Source organism: Corythoichthys intestinalis, chromosome 2, assembly GCF_030265065.1.
Source record: "Corythoichthys intestinalis isolate RoL2023-P3 chromosome 2, ASM3026506v1, whole genome shotgun sequence".
In the NCBI taxonomy this organism is placed as follows: domain Eukaryota; kingdom Metazoa; phylum Chordata; class Actinopteri; order Syngnathiformes; family Syngnathidae; genus Corythoichthys; species Corythoichthys intestinalis.
Genome location: NC_080396.1, coordinates 24420018 through 24440171, shown reverse-complemented (window position 1 = coordinate 24440171; position 20154 = coordinate 24420018). Strand labels below are relative to the sequence as shown.

The window sequence follows — 20154 nt, the reverse complement described above, 5'->3', positions numbered from 1 at the left end:
GAGTTAACTCACTGCCATTAATGTTTAAAAAACAATTTAAATAATCCCAGTCTGTGACAGAAAACAACTGTCTCGTTATGCAAATAATGATGCTGAGTTTTTACAGACGCCTTCAGAAATATATTAATTCCACAATAAATTTACTGTTTTGGTAACTCTGACACTGTCAGTGACAATGATATTTATATTATTCTTAAACAATAGCATACATTGAATTGGTTTATAAAGCAGCGGTATAGTTGCAATGTTTGTACTAGGGCTGCAACTACCAATTATTTTAATAATCGATTAATTGGACGGTTAATTAAACGATTGATTGGATAAATGTCACTTTTTTTGCAATTACCGTCACATTTTAAAAGTTGTTTTAGGCATGTTATAAGTAACAATGAAGACAAAATGGATGAATGGATTTCCTTCAATAATATTTTATTACAGTTTCCTGCTAAACTGTACTAAAGTCTACAATTGTACTTTTTTAATTACATAAAACTTGTTATTTTTAATAAAGCAGGGTTCCCGCGCAGTCTTAAAAAGTTTTAGAAGCATTTAATTTATGAATTTGGAAATATTACGTTAAAAAGTCTTGAAAAAGTATTGAATTTTTATATGAGTCTTAAAATTTATGATGTGTGTAATTTCTCTATGTCTCATTTCTCAACAAAAGTGCCAAAAGTGTCATTTGTCATTTTAACTAAATAACGTAGCCTAAATATTGTAAATAAAACGGGGCGGTGGAGCCAATCATTGAGAACGCAAGGCAGCTTGTCCCGCTTTATTCCCGCGTGAATTCCATGTCACGACGGGAGTCCCGACAAAATGTCATGCTCTACACAATATAGATTTTTTTTTTTAAACACCTCGCCATACATTTCATATTAGAGAGATGGAAAATGTAAATTCAACAAAGCGTGTTTGAGTAAACAATCCTTTTGCCTTTGGCTCAAACCAGTGGATAGCAATGTGTTAGAGGCTTTTATCATCATATGCAAAACAAAGATTCCGTTGGGTACAATGGGCATGAAAGCACTAGTCCCATGCTAAATCGTCCAAGGGTAACCTCCATGAGAAAAAAGAAACAAATTCCCTCCATTGCCGGTGTTTGTCAATCTGCTTGTATAAGACAGCCAGTTACTCACAAGCCTGAAGAGACAGAAGCTAAAGCCAGCCAACAAGCTGCTAATGCAAGTGAAGCGACAGCATCTAACACTAGCCAGCGAGCTGCTAGTGCTGCAGCCCCCCTGCATCCCAGCCCAGCTACGATTGCTAGTGGATTTGCGAGAGTGGATCCACGCACATTGTTTTGGTCCACAGCAACCATGTAAGCAGAGGTGTTGTGGTTGCCCGAGATAAAACTCGACGCTAAAACACCACGCTAAATGCTAATGCTAACGAGAATGCCTCTACTTGGCCTGTGGTTTGTGTCTGCGCTGTGGTGGTGCCGCATGAGTAGCCTATTCAATACACTACATTCTTACATCCTGCACCCATTCCACATTTCCACTTTCGAGAAATAAATTAATCTTTGTCGATATGGCTGTAAAATAGGTATTGTTTTTTGTTGTTGTTGAAAATGTCTTAACTAGGTCTTTATAGTCTTAAATTTAATTTGAGGTTCTGAGTATAAAAGATTAAAATCTCAGTACACAAATCAGGCAAAAGTGCTGTTCATTCAAATAAAAAAAAGTGCTACCGATTGACTTTTTTTTTTTGTGGGCAAAATGTGATATTGTGTCAATGATTCATTTATTTTCTTTAAATAAACTAAACAACAAAATCAAATGAGGAGGAGGCAGACCAGAATGTCATGAAGCAGTTTTTTTTTTTTTTTTTTTTTTTTTTTTTAATCAAACAGTTGTTCATAAATACAATCCAAATCTAAGTTCAACGCACACTCTCGTATAAAAAAAAAGAAACCTGAAGAAGGGGTTTATGTGTGTGATTTCTCTACAAAAAAGTGAGATAACTTTAACAATAACTCAAGTGCTAATATGCTTCTCCGAAACACAACACAAACGGACACTTGAAACACTAATTAGCCTACTCGCTAACTAGCTTAGCGTTCCTAGCTAAGTAGTAACGTCTCATCAACAAAGAATACAAACAATACAATTGGCTTCATTTACTCATCTCTGAAGGAGGCACAGAGGAGCTAACAACACAAAAGACAATCTAACTCTCGACACTTCATAATATTATTGATTCAGCAACACACAGCAGCAGTGAACTCTCTCTCTTGCTCTAATCACCGGCGCGTGGGCAGCCATTCCTCACAAACATGGACCCAAACGGGACTGCTCATAGCTGCCGCCAAAAATCAATTTGCATATTAGTAAGCAACTATTTTATTAAACAACTTCATCGATTAGTTGTTGCAGCCTTAGTTTCTACTTTCTAATGTTAATTTTTTGGCGCTGCTGCCAGTTATCCTTGTTAAGTTAGCACAAAATGTGAACACAGTTTTACTTTACTAAACTCAATGGAAATGTCTCACATAGAAAGCACAAAACAATTTATATTTATGGTCTATTCACTGACTGACTGAATTCATCCAACGAATAACTGCTAATTCACGAAAAACGGGGAAAACTTACTGAAAATTAAACATAGTCTGACAATGATTCTGTTGCCTTTAATCAGAATCAGTTCAAATCAAATCACTGGAGACGAGCATGAGGACTTCACTGTTGAAAGAAAATTATTAAAAACAAACTTGACTAGAATTATCTTCAGTGCAAATTGGCAAGCTGAAGTTACTGAGAGAAAGGCCATATAGTACGAGTGATCAAAGCAGGAGCTTTATGGCAAGGCACTCTTATGTTCACAGAAGCAGAAATGATGTGTAACAATACAAGTGTCCCCACTGTATAACTTAGGCTACGTTCATACTACAGGTCTTAATGCACGAATCTGATTTTTTGTCATATCCGTTTTTTTGGCGTGCCCGTTCAGACTGCCTTTATCCATTGAGACCGTTCAAGTATTACGCATGCGCACTAATTCGCAGTCCGACACCCGCTAAGCAAGAAGACCCGCATGCGCAGAACCATCAAAACAAATGACAGACGTCATCCGTCATTCCAGGGATATCATATTTTGCTTTTCAAAAGGTGGACACAAATAACAGACATAAATAATCCCCGTTTAGGCAAATTTTCAAAGTTTATATGGATCGATAGCATGGACGCACTGTCCGTGCACGTCACACACACATACGGGCAGTTTGTCCCGACTCTCGGCCGTGGAGGCAATGTTGAAATATTGCTCACTTGGAACAGAGAGAAAACTGAGCATTCTCAGGCTTATCCTCAACCCATTTTTATTTTTTATGACTGTTGTCAAGCTCAGCTCTTCCTCAAAAGCCGTGTTCACTGCAAGCTAGGCGCTAATAACGCACAGGTGCATCGCTACGGTAACGACTCTCTCACTATTTGATGACGTAATTGCTGCATGAAATCCGATTTGCGGGACTGGACAGTACAGACCGCCGCGACAGTCTGGAAAAATGTGGCCCAGATCGGATTTAGACCACATACGAAAGTGACCCAGATCGGATTTGAAATGGTCCCGTTCTATGCGACTTGTCACGTTCAGACCGTCAAGTTAATGCCTCACTCGAGTCGGAAAAACACGAAAAAATCGGATTCGTGCATTAAGACATGTAGCATGAACGTAGCCTTAGAGAAGCCACAGTTAGTATGTTCTGTTTGTTAAATATGTTCGTGTACATTGAAACCTCAAGATTATCAAGGAATTCTAAAGTGACTGTGAGCACAACACTGGACTTTTCTGAAGTGGCCTTCCATGAGCCTTGATCAGAATTCCATGCTCTTAAAACTTTTACTCACCACTACTGCTATGTAATGTAATGAATTATCTAACTATACAGGCTACAGTGTTGGCTGCACTTTTATTTGCTTCGTTTTCCTCTGCTGCCTATTACCAGGTCAGCATGGCAAATGAAAATCATTATCCAATGCATAACCTAGATAGAAAAATAATCAAACGTAACATACTAATTGCCGTCTTAGTTCTGGCATTATCACAATGTTTTCATTGGCTCTAATTAGCTTAGCTTCATGCCTGATAAGATGACCATCAATAATTGTGACCCTGAAAGAAATCATTTATCGTTTTCCCTAGTTAGAGCAAAGACAAAAGATAAAATGTTGAGTCCATCGTAGCTTGTATAATACAAATCTGGGAAAACTCTTTGAAATGTTCGGGAAGCTTTTTATTGTCTGTTTGTGAGCCCCAGCTTGCGATCACTTTCTCCTTCTCCCTCTCAAGCATGCTAATGTCCTCCTTGTTGCCAAGGTAACTATTATGGGACCCCCAAGCCGCCGAGGCAGCCCATCATTGGGACAGTGATTCTCAGCGATGCTGGCTCCCAGCAGTCCACCCCGAAGCGCACAAAGTCCTACAATGACATGCAAAGCGTCCGAGTAGTGCCTGCTGACGACGACGATGACGACCAGGCCTCGGAAATGAACAACACTTTCACAGGTGAGAGCATCACAGTGCGTTTCCTGCCTCACTGTCACATTTTTTTCCTCTACTTCTGAGTGTGGGTCATCTTCTCTGTACTTAATCAGAGTGTGTGCGTATGAAAACTTGAAAAGTATATGATTGAGATCGGGGACACACTTGGAGGGCTATGATGTGTGTGCCTGTGATCTTCCATGTCTGGTGGTTACATCATGTCTTTGTTGGGCTGTTTTCTTTATGCACAAGCTTCCAAACACTGCCATCTGCCTGCAAGGAGGGGAGAGATCTCATTCAATCGCATTTTTCACAATATTGATAACTTTTGGAAAGATAAGCATAGCTTTCTTTATTGTGCAGAACACAAGAGTAGAGATTATAGGAAATATTTTGTTATTATATATTGCATATACAATGAAATTGCGGTACAACTCCAAGGTTATCTATGATGGAAAAACAAGAACATTTTTAGTGTTGGCTAAAATTGCATAAATGATGCACTCAGGCTTCTGACATAAATGACCTCTAAGAACTTGAGAGCTTTTGTTCACATTAGCGGTTAATTACTTCGATACTCAGTTATTATTAACTCATCGATTTCTAATCCAGCGTGGTGTTACCTAGCTAGCTAGCTATTCCTACACCTTAAAAATGTGTCTTTCTTAGAACAGCTCTGATATTATTTTAATTTCTAAGCGAGGATTTGACACCTTCTGCTAATGAGACAATTCTTGTTTAGTGGAATCTCCATCGTATTCGTAATATCAAAGAACATATTTTCACAACTCCAAAAAAGAAGGGGCATGTAGCAAGAAGAAAATTCAAGAAAATAGCATACAGTACCGTATTTGTCGGACTATAAGTCGCACCAGAGTATAAGTCGCACCAGCCCCAAAATGCGAATGAAGAGGGGGAAAAAAACATATAAGTCGCACCTGAGTAAAAGTCGCATTTTAGGGGGAAATTTACTTGATAAAATCCAACACAAAGAACAGATATGTCATCTTGAAAGGCAATTTAAAATAAAAATACAATAAAGAACAACATGCTGAATAACTATAAAGTATCATAATGTTACATGATGCATGAAGAACGAAATGCGAACGTGGCCGGTATGTTAACATAACATAGCTATTAAGAGTTATTAAGATAACTATAGCATATAGAACATGCTAACAAGTTTACCAAACCATCAGTGTCACTCCAAAACACCAAAATAACATGTGAAATGATATAATATGGTGTTAATAATTTCACACATAAGTCGCTCCAGGGTATAAGTCGCACCCCCATCCAAACAAAAACAACAACAAAAAAACTGCGACTTCTAGTCCGAAAATACGGTACATTTTTCAGCAGTGCGCTTTAACATTAGCAAACAAACCCATGGCGCTCGAAAGTGGAAAAAAGGCTTGGTTTTCAAAATTTTTAACCCTCATGTAACTCGTTCCTTGCCATTGACAGGAATGGTGTCAATTACATTTTTCAACGGGGAAGGGGTAGGTGAGAATCTGACGCAGCTTCACTATGATTTTTGAAATTGTAACAATTTTACTGCTGCACAACTGATAGTATTAGGCAGTTATGCACTGTCGTAGTAATGGAATCAGCTTAGTTGTGAGTCACCTTGAGCTATTTCTGTGAGAATGTTTAGTTAAATCTACCAATTAATTTTCACTCTACTAAGAGAAAAACACATTTTATTGTCCCCATCAGTTTCTTTAAAAATCTAGGCTGTAGTGTGATTCTATGAGTCTTTCCCACCTCCCTTCATATCGTGTGTGTGCTTTCCTTGTGTCCACTTTCCAGGCTGCCAAAATGTTGGATTCACATTTGATCAGGTCTGAAAGGAACTCGGAAGAAGTGGTGGCACTCTGCTGGACCAGAGCTGCAAAATGAGTGGGGGCAGGGGCTGGGAAAGCTAGCTTATGGAGAATGAGGCTTAAGGGTGGAGAAATGAGAGCGTTGGGGTCAAAAACAGTTTTAGACAGACTGTTAGTGAAAACAAATTTGCATATTCCTGAGGTCCTTTCAGTATAATATAAATGAGAAGGGGCTCGATTAGGGTGTGATTTTGCTTGATATACAGCTTTTGTTTTCTGTTTTAAGTGAGACATAAACTGTCTTTTTTTTCTTCTATGTTGTTTTTCCTTGTTGTGCTTGTTTTGTTACCCAGGTTCCTTAGTGCGTAGTCTCTTCCCCTCTCCTTTGTTGTGCGCAGGTAACCCTAGCGACCAGGATGAGAGCCGTGGTGGCATCCTCAGGCCGTACCTCGCACGTGACAACGCTCCTTCCTGTGGTCTGAACAATGCGGCCATATCCACAGCAGACAGCGGACAGCAGACCTTGGCTGAGCCGCAGGTCTCCCCGGAAGATGCACTGGGGCCGTTGCCGGAAAACTGGGAGATGGCATACACTGAGAATGGAGAACTTTACTTCATAGAGTATGTGGCACACCGTTAAAGAGCTCACACATTTATAGTACGATCATCCTGCCCTGTCATTCCTGGGTCTGCATGTCCTCCTTCTTAAATGTCTTTCCTTGCCATTGGCACTGATGGAGTTAAAGGGACAGACGACACTTAGGATAAATGACTTTCTTGTGAAAGAGGATTTCTCAAAGTATCTAAAAATGAAAACCGTGAATATCTTCTGTACAGTTGCATTGATTACTGATGTCAAGAGGGTGGGCAAAGTGGGATACTCTCATTTGATTGGCTAAAATTGTACAGGTATTGATAAAATATCTGCCAGCACTTTTTATTATTATCACTATTATCATTATTATTATTATTATCATACAATATTCTTATAATAATATAAAGATTCTTTCTGATGGGGTGCACATGATAAAGGTGGGGTCTGTACTTTTGTCGCTCAAGATTTGCTCCACTGCTCTATTAACCTGACGGGCAACCAGAATTTTCTTGTCTCCCAGCCAGGCTGAAACAGTGCCGTAAAAGAAAGTGTAAAATGTATTCCTTTTTTAACTGCATTTTAATTGCGTCTGTTGATAGGTTTACAACTGCAATTTCCAAATCTTATGATATAGGTGTGGACAAACCTGCACCAGCTTTCTGCCATTGCACTGAATTGCATTGTATTTTTGTTTGTTTGTTTGTTAAAACTATTTCAAGACTGTACCGCATTTTAAGTTATTTAAGTATTGTTAATAAATGGCTTATATTATCACACAATAGAGTAAAAAAAAAAAAAACACCTTCATTTATAATTTTCTTTTTTGCAAAAACATGGTGGAATTCCCTACCACCAGGCTTTGCAAGTTTTCTGGGGGAAACGCTGATCCCTCCCAACTTTCCTTTTAATGCTTGCATTTGTGGATCTCCAAAAGGAGACCACACCGCAAGTGTGGAAATCTTTTTTTTTTTTTTTGTAATTAAAATAAAACCCTATGAGAACCTGGTATCAAGGGATATTGACATCACATTTTGGGTTCATGTAGGTCATACTAACATTTGGTATGGAAATGTGACCTACACGACCCAAACACAACACATACAATTATATATTAATAAAATGTTAGTGGAAACTGAAATAAAATAAAAACAGGAATACACTCTGGGTATGTCACAATAACACTGTTTTTTTCATAGTATTTAACTCGATGCCTAAAAAAAAAAAAAATAATAACTCGATGCCAACAAATCACAACGATAGACGTCCAATTCATTTAAACTCGGAGGACTGGCTGTGATTTCTCATTTTTCAGTACCTTTGACAGCACTTGATTTCCAATCCATTTTGAGTAGAAGTGGCAGTCATTAGCTGCGAGCCTAATCAAGTCAAAATGGGTTGGGCGTCTAGAGCCGTCAATGGCAGCCAAAAAATTCAATGAGTGCCTTATATGGAGTTTAAAAGAGCTGGTCATTTATTTTTCCTATCACTTTGTTTCCTTCGAACATTGAAGTGTTGCTCTGTTATTTATACTTTGTGTAGCAAATGTGCAAACTAACATTGAAGTGTTGCTCTGTTATTTATACTTTGTGTAGCAAATGCACAAACTTCGTTCGTTCAAATTTAAATTGCTAATGACACGTTACATGTTTTAGTTAAGATGCTGTTTTTTGTGTTCTTTTAGCCACAACACAAAGACCACGTCCTGGTTGGATCCCCGGTGTCGAGACAAAGCCTGCAGACCTATGGATGAGTGCGATGATGATGGTAAGCTAACATAGAACCTAGTGTTCTTTATTTTTTAGTAGTTTCAAATGATTTTAATGTATTTGGTTTGGAAAACAGTTTGTCAATTGCAAAGTGCAAGGAAGCTGATGAATAACGTTTATGTTGGGACATTGCACCATCAAGTGGCAAAGACGAAAGTAGCAGACCACTTGTGATTGGATATTGCAGTGATTTTCTAAGGGGTTTTCTCTTTTCCCATTTTTCTTGTCTTTCATGTTTTTTAAAAATCTGGATTCCTTCCACCTACATCTCTTCTACTCCCATCCCTTTTCTGTTCTTCATTCTGTTTTCTTTTTCATCCTGCTTTCACCTTGGAGAAGAGGGGATACATACGGAAGACCTGGAGAGTGATTTAGGTAGGATATCGCTGTTCTGTATCATAATGGCAATCAGAAGTGGATGCATTCCCAAGATTTTATGCAAAGACTTTTGGCTTATTTGAGAGAAAAATTGACAAATTTTACTTTAGGATTAAAATATTTTTCAAATGCTGATTATTTACATACACGCTGCCAAATGTCCTCGTTTCACTCTATTTTCAAAATGCACCCCAATATGTATAAAACACACATTCTAAGAGTTAAACGTGTTTTACCGCAGACATTGTTCACATAAGTCCGAATTTCAATTATATTGGTCTTTCATTTCTTTCTTGGATATTGCTTAAATTACTCGAGGATACCCTAAAATAAGCAATCGCCAAATGTTAAGATGACCTTAAAACATTTAATATTCTGCTAAATCAAAACATTCATACTAGTTGTTCCTTAGACTCATTGGACAATAATGGACTCTTTGAGGAACTAGTCAGTTCACCTCTACATACTGTATTCATGTAGTCTATTAAATATGACACAGCCCCTCACAGAGATCGATTTTTTTTCCCATCTTGATCCTAAAATAAACCTACTTTATATCCACATTTTATAAATTATCTGTATACATGAACTATGACAGGAAAACAGGTGTCTAAGTGTTTATATTTTTATTTTTTTGGTGGGATTAAAAATAGAAAACAACTTGATGAACCTGACAATACTTTACACGGCCTGCTTTTTATTGGACGGCAAAGTAGCAGTATGTTGTCCTGAGATGTAATTCTAAGCTTAAGTTGTTCTTTTTAATTGTATATCTGCAAGTATAAAATTAATTGAAACAGCTATCCTGTCTTTTTCTGGTTATTTTTGTCCTAAAAGCCTTATTTACTAAATGAAATATTGCATTGTGCAAAGAAGAAAAAAGTCCATCACAATTTACTAATCAAACACAGAGAGAAGAAAACCCATTCCTGAAGCAATAGTTACAGTGCAACACTTATAGATTATGACAGTATCCAGTAGTAGGTCATGATATATTTATTTTGCAAAGGTTTTTGAACGCTATGCGCCATGGTTTTAACTAAATGCCATCTCAGCCTGAGTTATAACGCAAAATTGTTCACACAAATTATCCATATGTCCTCTCACCATCAATCTGCTGATTTGATGTGACAGTGGTTCAGTGTGGCTGATTGTCGTTCAGTGTTTTATGCAGTGTCTCCTTTATTTCAGAGCTGCCGCCAGGATGGGAGAGGATAGATGACCCAGTGTACGGAATTTACTACGTGGAGTAAGTTAATCACCTTGTTGGCACGTCACAGCATGGCTTTCTTGTGTTATAAATACAGTTTATTACACATCGGAACTAGATAGCTGTCAGCTCAAATTAACCTTTCTTTCTTCCTTCCTGTGTCAGTCATATAAACAGGAAGACCCAGTATGAGAACCCAGTGGTGGAGGCGCGGCGTCGAAAAATCCTGCAGGAGCAGCAGCCGCAGCCTCCAGAAGGTGAGCGGTACATTCGAGGTTGGTTTCCTGCCCATTTCTTTCTTTCTTTCCTTTTTTTTAATGCCTGTGATTGTCTCGTCCATCTGATTGTCCACAGCTCACCAGGGTTTAGGTGCTAAAATCTCCAATACATCCCTCTGCCAAATGAGTCATTTATTGAACATATGTATTTATTCACACAGAGCCATCCCAAGCCCTGGTGTTGCATGTTGTGGTTTTGAGTGATTCAAATCCACTTGTCTCACATTTACTATTTACGTTCACATTAAAAGTTGATTCTTGCTTTAAACCATCTTGATAATCATTCGCATATTTCACACATTTGCTCCACGTTCGTATTAATTCTCAATGTTGGATTAATGCAGATTTTGGCATAACACAGCATTATTTACACCTGTATAACCAGTGTTGGGAATAACGATGGGGTAATCAAACTAATTATTTTTTCCGCCGTTACCGTTACTGACGGTCAAAAGCGGTGCGTTACTTACTTTGGATAAATTGAAGAAACTACCAGCCGTAGCGAGTCCACTCTGCTCTGTTTATATGTCATCCAAGACTTGGGGTGCGTTCAGGTTCATGGCAATGAAAATCGTGAACACACATAGCCTACCTTTGAAAGAACGATGGAGTTCCCGTTTGATACGATCATAATGTGCAGGTCCTGTACCCATCCGCAGCAAAACTGTTCGTAGCTTTGTGGCAATTTGTAATTTCGGAATCGCTGATGAGTTTAGTAACATACACCAAACAATAAATATAGTAGAATGTCCATTTCGCGTAATTGTGGAAGCCCGTCGAGCTCTTTACTCCATTTGTCTTCAGCTTGCTCGTAAGGGTCAACATTGTTCACATCCTTAAGTTTGATCACATATCTGTTCTTCGCCTTAGTAACGAGTTTGTCTCATTATCGAACTGGCAAGTTCATGTCCCGCGAGCCAGACCTGCTTCCAATATGGCTGTGTTGTTGTCAAATCTCACGTGATCCCCCATTCTGTGACGTAAACGCTCAAGCCTAATAGCGCACGTGTATTTGTTGTTAATAAAGGTTTTTGTTTTTTTTGTTGTTGTTGTTGTTGTTATTTTAAACAAACTTCAGAGCCGGTGTTTTCACACACAAACCGGAACAGCGCGTGCAGCAAACACACACACACAAAACAGATGCAGAGGGATATGATGGCAGAGCATTCAGAGGAAAATTAGTCCTTTACGAGGTGGAGATATAAACACTATTTCGAGTTGGTCGAAATTAAAGGAAAGAACGTGCATGTAAAGTGTAATTTGTGTAATTTTGTCGACATCTCTGGTAAGCAATTCAAATCTGTTTATTTTTCTTGGACTTCAAGTGTAAGATAAATCTGTTGCAAGTGAGATGCAATAAATATTACAAGGTTCTATAACACAACTGTCTGTTCTTCTCTATTCAACTGACTCGAATACTGCTCAGAAATTTCAAATTCTTTGATATACAACAACTTCGGAAATAGTTACTTTCCCTGGTAACTAGTTACTTTTACTATAGAATAATCCAGTTAATTACTCAATTACTTTTTGGAAGAAGTAGTGAGTAACTAAACGAATTACTTTTTTAAAGTAACGTGCCCAACACTGTGTATAACTATTGAGATCCAGAAGAAGAGTTGTATTATCAACTATTTTTGAATTGTTATTGAATAGAATGCATTGGATTTATATAGGACATTGGATTTCCTGTCACTCGAAGATGCTTTACATCGAATTGATAATTAACTCCACACTAGGTTGGCCACTGTTGTAGCTACAGCTACCCTGAGGTAGATTGACAAAAGTCAGGAAGCCAATTTTCGCCATCGGCACTTCTAACCACCACCAACCACTCACTCTTGCACTAAGTTCAAAGTACTTTAGTCAATGTTTCTTAAATTGTGGTCACCTTTTTGAGCTAAAAGAGCTAGAAAAGTAGATATGATAAACAACAGTCTTTCAATTTATTGACCTTTTAATTGTATTAATCCAAAGTGGTCATTCAGCAGAATTGCGTTGAATCTCAAAAGAAGGTGCATTGTGTATCAAATTGAGTGCACGCACTAAAGGTTTTTGTCTTTGTCATGTTTGTTACGGAAATACAACTTTGGGGACTGACCTGAGGGTTTGTCTCAACAGAGTGGATAGAGGAGCACTCATCAGCGGCAGCACCATTGGTAAACTACGTTCCCAACCACCTTGAGACATACAGGGACCCTCAAGTCCCACCAAGTCTACCAGCGGTCCCAACGGGAGCCAAACGTAAATGCCTAGTTTCACTATCATGTAGTGTAGTGTTTGAAATTTCGTTTTTAACTATATCCAATTTAAATCTGCTGTTTTCTGCGACACTCCATAGGGGGGAAGCCATTCTTTACTAGAAACCCAGCAGAGCTTAAAGGAACCTTTATCAACACCAAGCTGAAAAAGAGCCGTCGTGGGTTTGGCTTTACTGTGGTTGGAGGAGATGAGCCAGATGAGTTCCTACAGATCAAGAGTCTGGTTTTGGATGGACCAGCAGCAGTGGATGGCAAGATGGAGACAGGTGCAGTACACGTTTACCATCCGTAGAGGGCACTGTTTTCTTTCCCAAGTCCAACTGCTGTCAAGTACTCAGTAGCATTAGTTGTGCCTTTCCCCCAGTAAGACTGCAGAGGGAACAAAGAGCCAGATGGGTTTCTGCTGAAGAATTTTTAACATAATGGTTGAATTTAAAATGTATATCTTCGTATGGAACGGTGGGGAAGGTGAGGGCGAGGGGGAGTAATTTGCATGTGAGAAGACAGCTACCCAAAACCAAGTTCTCTGATTAGGACGAGTCAGAGATGTGATAAGTTTGTTATAATTCTATATACATATATATTACAGACATAACATGCATTATTTTTTATGACATTTATCTGGGAACAAGAGTAAAGTGAAAGTTTGTTTTTGTTCCTCCCCCCTAATGTAGCGTTGAATGGCCTTTGTTGTCACAATTTGCCAGTATCTCCCAACCAACTATTATTATCTGTTCCTGCTAAAAGGCAGTTTGTGTAAAGTGCAAGTAGGCATATCTATTTGCTCATGTCAATTAGGCTAGAATAGCTTCTATTGAGTAAAGCCTTTTGTGCTCAGCCCTTATTTGGAGATTTCAAACAATGGAGATGCCAAACAGTACAATCCTTTTGTAAGATTCATTCCGTTTTAAGTGCTTTGCTGCCATCCTGGGCGTCAATTACTAGTGCTGGGCGATATGCCAAAAACGATAGTAAATGATGTATTGTCATAAATTCTATCTTCACTATCGTCACTGTAGTCAACACTACAGTATTGCAATTTCTTTAATCTATTATGCGTAACTGCCACGAGATGTCTCTTTACCAGGAAACTTGGCATGTGATAAATCTACACACAACACAAACATATGGTGCATAAATAAATCAGTTTACGCATCGGATGCCATTGATGATGATAGAATTCCAATCCATTTGAACTGGGATGAGTTGTGAAATAGAATGAAAAGCAACACAAGCACAGTCTTTATGATGATTCGCAGAATGTGAATGATCATGTTTCAGTGCCAAGTGGACACGTAGCCACTACTATTGGCAAACACAAAACATATTTATCAAGGTTTTCATCTTTTCATAACTTTTTTTCGTCAACTAATGAAAATTATACTAAATGGTGGCATACTGATATGGTGATAAATTGTTTCCATATCGCCTAGCACTATCAGTTACCCACAGATTGTTGCTACTTTTGGAAGGGCTTGGTCCCATCACGCTATAAATTGAATATTACTTTATGTTCCTTTAATATGCATTTGTTACAATGCAGGTGATGTCATCGTCAGTGTGAACGACACCATTGTACTGGGTTACACACACGCTCAAGTGGTGAAGATCTTCCAATCCATCCCCATCGGTTCTATGGTGGACTTGGCCTTATGCCGTGGGTACCCGCTGCCATTTGACCCCGACGACCCCAACACCAGTCTGGTCACATCGGTGGCCATCGTAGACAAAGAGCCCATTATCGTCAACGGGCAGGAAACCTTCGACTCACCTTCCAACCCGAGCGGACCGCTCAACGGACAGAGAGAACCGCGGGCGCACAGCCCGTCAGCCGACGTTATGTCCAATAGCCTGCACGGCTACACCAGCGATGTGGTCACTCTGGCCTCATCTATAGCCACCCAGCCCGAGCTCATCACCATCCACATGGAGAAGGGAGACAAAGGATTTGGCTTCACCATCGCAGATAGCCTGACAGGCGGTGGGCAGCGGGTTAAGCAGATCGTGGACTACCCACGCTGCCGGGGCCTCAAGGAGGGAGACATTCTGATGGAGGTTAACAAAAGAAATGTCCAGAACATGAGCCACAACCAGGTGGTGGACCTGCTGAGCAAATGCCCCCGAGGAAGTGAAGTCACAATGCTGGTGCAAAGAGGTACGTATGACCTTGTGATATCACATTATGTCTTATCTGATGACGAGCGAACAAGGTGGCTCAAATGAAAGAGCAAAGTGAGAAAGTAGAAGGGAAAAAAACTGAGGAGCGTGAGTCGTAATGTGTGAGTACATGGGTTGAAAGCAGGAGTAGTGAGGAGGCGATTGGCTTAGATGAACAGATAAATGTGGGAAGAAGTGGGAGAGTAACTGGTGACGCAGAATCACATAGAGTGCTTTGCTTGCTTATAACTGTAATGTGGTAATCGCGGTAAATTTCATTGTTTCCAAAGTCTTTATTGTTCACAGTTTTTTACCTATAAAAAGAGCTTCATTTTGCCACGATTTAAAAAAAATATATAGTTATTTACTAGGATTAAATGAGGTTGTTGGTGTATTTAGGTAAATATGTAGGAAACTCTCACTGAGGATTGGACTGCTGCCATTTTATTTCTTGGGGACACAATTCTAAATAGTTAGGCAAGTTCTTTTGAAAATAGGTAGATTTTTCGTTAACTTGCTAACTAACTACGGTGATTTTCCGGCAAGCCAGTCTGACTTTCGCCATGTACAAGATACACGGCAAGTCATTATTGGCTTGTGTGATTTCAGTTGGATTTCCACTCCGGTCTAATTTCGAATGACGAATCACAGCACACAAGGCGGGACTTTGTGATAAATCATGAAGGGGAGTGATGGCGAATTTTTATTTACACTCCTGGGAGTTTTAGATGTTTTTTCCTTTACATCTGACAAAGAGGCTGCTGTTGCAAACTTGAAGGCACTTTTTACAACGTCCTGGCATTGCTTGTACAGTGTAAAGTCTCGTTCAAAGCGTGACAGAACACCAAATTTTGCACATACGCTCTGACTTGCTGTTAGACCAAGTCAAAGGCAGACCTAACTCCGCAAATCTTTCAGCATTTGTTTCTTTGCAAAAACAAGTACTGTACACGACAATACAGCATGTATTCTGAGATTTTTCACACAAAAATGGCGGTTATAGTGATTGTATGCTGTGAATGTTTTAGAACTACAAATTGTATACAACCGAGTCGCATTCTGCGATTGGTTCTTTCACATTTAGTCTGTGCTTTTTAGCCCTACCACTAGCATCGATTTTGAAATACAGGCCAAACCACAGACGACCAAGCTGACCTGCTAGTCTTGTATCTTGTACATGACAAAAGTCAGGCTGGCTTGCCAGTCTTATAAATTGCAGCTGAGTATAAGTCACACCAGCTTAAAAAAATGCACATTGAAGCGGAAAGAGGAACTGTCAGTCGCATTTTTTTTCTTGAGAGGCCGGGTCTATTTTATTAAAGGACAAATGTATTACATTGTAGTAATAACTAATAAATGGGGAACAACAGGGTAAATAGGTGTCTGTTAACGTAACAGGGTAAATAGGTGCCTGTTTACAGTTATTCCGATTACTATTGCCTAAACAACACAACTACTGCTGCAATGATTATTCGATTGACTCGAGTAATCGATTAGAAAAAAAAGGTTCAAATTAAATTTCGTTTAATTAACGTGGTTTATTTTGAAAGTGTTTGTGCATTTAGTTTGGGTGGATACACTGCCCTCTAGTCTGCCTCTTTTCACATGGGTGCATCCAGCTACTCAATGTTAAGACAAACATAAGCCAAGTTTTTGTGCGAGCTAATGTTTTTTTTTTAATGCATTCGTAATTTAGTTTATTGGTATATTTAGCCGTTTTTTTTTTTTTTTTCCGTGTGTGTGTGGGAATATGTGTTTGAACCATTTGTTTAGAGCATTGTAAAAAAAAAAAAACTATAAATATATATATATATATATATATATATATATATATATATATATATATATATATATATATATATATATATATATAAATACAGTGCCTTGCAAAAGTATTCGGCCCCCTTGAACCTTGCAACCTTTCGCCACATTTCAGGCTTCAAACATAAAGATATAAAATTTTAATTTTTTTGTCAAGAATCAACAACAAGTGGCACACAATCGTGAAGTGGAACAAAATTTATTGGATAATTTAAACTTTTTTAACAAATAAAAAACTGAAAAGTGGGGCGTGCAATATTATTCGGCCCCCTTGCGTTAATACTTTGTAGCGCCACCTTTTGCTCCAATTACAGATGCAAGTCGCTTGGGGTATGTTTCTATCAGTTTTGCACATCGAGAGAAAGACATTCTTGACCATTCTTCCTTGCAAAACAGCTCGAGCTCAGTGAGGTTGGATGGAGAGTGTTTGTGAACAGCAGTCTTCAGCTCTTTCCACAGATTCTCGATTGGATTCAGGTCTGGACTTTGACTTGGCCATTCTAACACCTGGATACGTTTATTTTTGAACCATTCCGTTGTAGATTTGGCTTTATGTTTTGGATCATTGTCCTGTTGGAAGATAAATCTCCGTCCCAGTCTCAGGTCTTGTGCAGATACCAACAGGTTTTCTTCCAGAATTTTCCTGTATTTGGCTGCATCCATCTTCCCGTCAATTTTAACCATCTTCCCTGTCCCTGCTGAAGAAAAGCAGGCCCAAACCAGGGGCCGAATACTTTTGCAAGGCACTGTATATATATATACTGTATATATATATATAATAAATATAAAATGTAATTTATAGCATTTAAGCTAGCGGACTTTTTCTATATAAGTTAGCCATTGTTCTTTTGTTGTACATACAGTAGATCCTGTTAGGTCTAAACTTACTTGTATCTAGCAAAATAATAAAGACCTAGAGGAGGACGAAGACAAGGATCAGACAGGAGACGGAGATACGTTTTTACGCTGACGGCCGTCAGGAGGAAGGTTGATACGGAGCGGGTGGCTCACAACAAGCTTCTCTGCCCTCCCCCTGAGGAGCGCAGCCTTTTATTGCACACACGTGAGTTTCGTTTAGCTGCTAAGGTATTCTTTACTGAGACCAGAAACCAGAATGAAACATTATGGTAACGTTTACTGAAAACAGAAACCTTACTCTTTTCATTGTGTAAACACTAAAGCACAGGCAAATAAACTGTTACATGAGAAAACATAATCATAACACCTAGTTTTAAACACACATAATTGCTTTAATTATTGTAAATACTGTTATTGTGAATACTGTTAATACTGTTATTGTGCAAAAGCATTAAAGCACATCTCACAATCCTTAGTCATTTATTTTTTTATACCGTTTGAGGCTCAGCTCAGGTATTTTCATTTTTCATGTTCCTTATCCGATTACTCGATTATTCGAACTAACTAGTTCAACGATTAATCGTCGACTAAAATAATCGATAGCTGCAGCCCTAAACACAACATAAAAACTTGTTTACCAAGCTCTCGATCTCATGGCAAATCATGATCAAATCCATTCTTCAGTGCCATTTCTGAACAACTCTGTCAACTGTGGAAGTAGGTGGCACACCTAGAGCACCCTTCTTGCAGCTGTTAACGTGAAGAAAAACATAAGTCGCAGCTGAGTACTGTATACATTGCAGGCCGGCAAATTTTCAATAGAGAAAAAAGTGTGACATATTCCAGAAAACTCGATTACAACCCAAATATACAAAAATTGCAATCAATACAAAAATATATGCCTGTTATCTACTGGCCCACAAATCTGCTTGGTTAATAATCTTTATATTTTTTGTTGTTTTTAGTAAAGACTCGCTTCCTTCGGTCCACCACACAGAAATTGTCTTTCCAAATTGCATTTCAAATCCAGCATAGTTTTCCCATTCCAGTGGTAACGTAGCTGACGAACACATGCAGCCCATCATTTGTGCCCATGGGTAAACGACACGACCTGGATCCCAATTACTGGCAGGCTTGGTGTAAGCACCCCACATTAATTATGCCGTCAAATGAGTTGACCCTGTGCGGCTCAGCCCAAATAAAAGAGCTATATTGTGTTAAATGTCACCATCATTAGGTGCCTCGATGTCCGATTGTGTGTGGGTCTGCTTGTGAGAGGTGATTCTTGCTGATGTTTTCACCGCCACACCAATGGGGGTGCATTGAAATCCAGGGTAGGGCTCAAGCAATTAGTGTATAAGGGAGATAAGTCTAAATCTGTCAGTGGTCTTGGCTGTATGTCATCTTTCTTCAGGCTGACACTGCAGTGTCATTACCACGCTTCCAGATGAGTGACTAACTAATGAGAGACAGCAGTTCACAAAAGAGGAGTTGAATCTTCCAAATGTTGATAAATTAGGCTGTTGCATGATGGTTTGATGCTAGCCTGCTCTGAACAGCTTAAAATATCTGTATTTTGTTAACACCAGCGCAGTAACTTGCTTTTAGAGAAATACGAGCAGTTGTTGGACCAAAACCTTGATTTGTGTGCAGAAATTTGTGAAAGCAGCATTGGATGGTGACAGTGAACCCAGCTCCTTTCACAACAAGCTGTAGAAACTTAACGCAATTACTCATGCATTTAAAATAACTACATTGCCTTACAGGTCAATGCTATCTCCAAATTGCAATAAACAGGCTAAAAATATAACATCTTTGTAGTGGATTTATATCATTTACACAGTAAATATTACAACACAAAACGTAGAAAAACAATACTTGTAGGCATATTTTTTTATCGTCTACATAGAGCGACTAATAATATGATAACTTAGTTCCTTGCCGTATTTGTTTGACTCCTACCAAATCGAATAAGAAGACATACCGTAATTCACCATGATGTATAAAATGCTAAGTTATTTCCATTCTGTAAGTTTTTTTCTATATGTTGTTATAAAAGCACATTCTAAGGTGCTATTTTTTCTTTTAGATGGATTATTTCACCACCAGTTTCCAAACTAACATTGATATTTGTCGACTATGTTAATGAGTGTTTTGAGTGAAGTCATTGAATGAAGTTAACTCATTTCTCAAGGCACCACTTAACAAAAATGTGTTTGGTTTGTTCATTTTTTTTTCCAATAACAAGCATTTCTTTCTACATAGACTCTAACAAAAAAATCAAAACACAAATAAATGCCAGATTTTAAAAATTCATCTGATATAAAAAGCAATACTGACTAATTACATTTTAAGTTAAATGAATATTGAGCATATTGCAGCTATTCGTAATTCTATTTCTGAGAAATGTGATGATGGTCATGACTGCATTATCGTTCCTGAGGAAGAATCAAAGGAGTTGAGAGGGGTGGGGTCAGGCCGATAAGAGGGGGATTAAATAAGAAGCTTGAGGATCATGTTTC

At 38.6% G+C, this 20154-nt stretch overlaps 1 protein-coding gene across 12 annotated transcripts in view; it reads left to right on the top strand.

The window, feature by feature from the left end:
- LOC130906756 (membrane-associated guanylate kinase, WW and PDZ domain-containing protein 1-like) overlaps nucleotides 1–20154 on the top strand; it is a 183678-nt gene that overhangs the window by 111221 nt on the left and 52303 nt on the right. For 4 of the 12 annotated variants that reach the window (XM_057821361.1, XM_057821420.1, XM_057821428.1 and 1 more), the window contains 9 exons: nucleotides 4318–4506; nucleotides 6662–6929; nucleotides 8585–8667; nucleotides 9006–9044; nucleotides 10239–10296; nucleotides 10423–10532; nucleotides 12657–12779; nucleotides 12877–13062; nucleotides 14340–14951. In XM_057821361.1, coding sequence (XP_057677344.1) covers nucleotides 4318–4506; nucleotides 6662–6929; nucleotides 8585–8667; nucleotides 9006–9044; nucleotides 10239–10296; nucleotides 10423–10532; nucleotides 12657–12779; nucleotides 12877–13062; nucleotides 14340–14951 — 1668 coding nt within the window. The remainder of the gene's footprint in view (nucleotides 1–4317; nucleotides 4507–6661; nucleotides 6930–8584; nucleotides 8668–9005; nucleotides 9045–10238; nucleotides 10297–10422; nucleotides 10533–12656; nucleotides 12780–12876; nucleotides 13063–14339; nucleotides 14952–20154) is intronic. The other 8 variants (XM_057821369.1, XM_057821444.1, XM_057821387.1 and 5 more) reach the window with 6 other exon arrangements.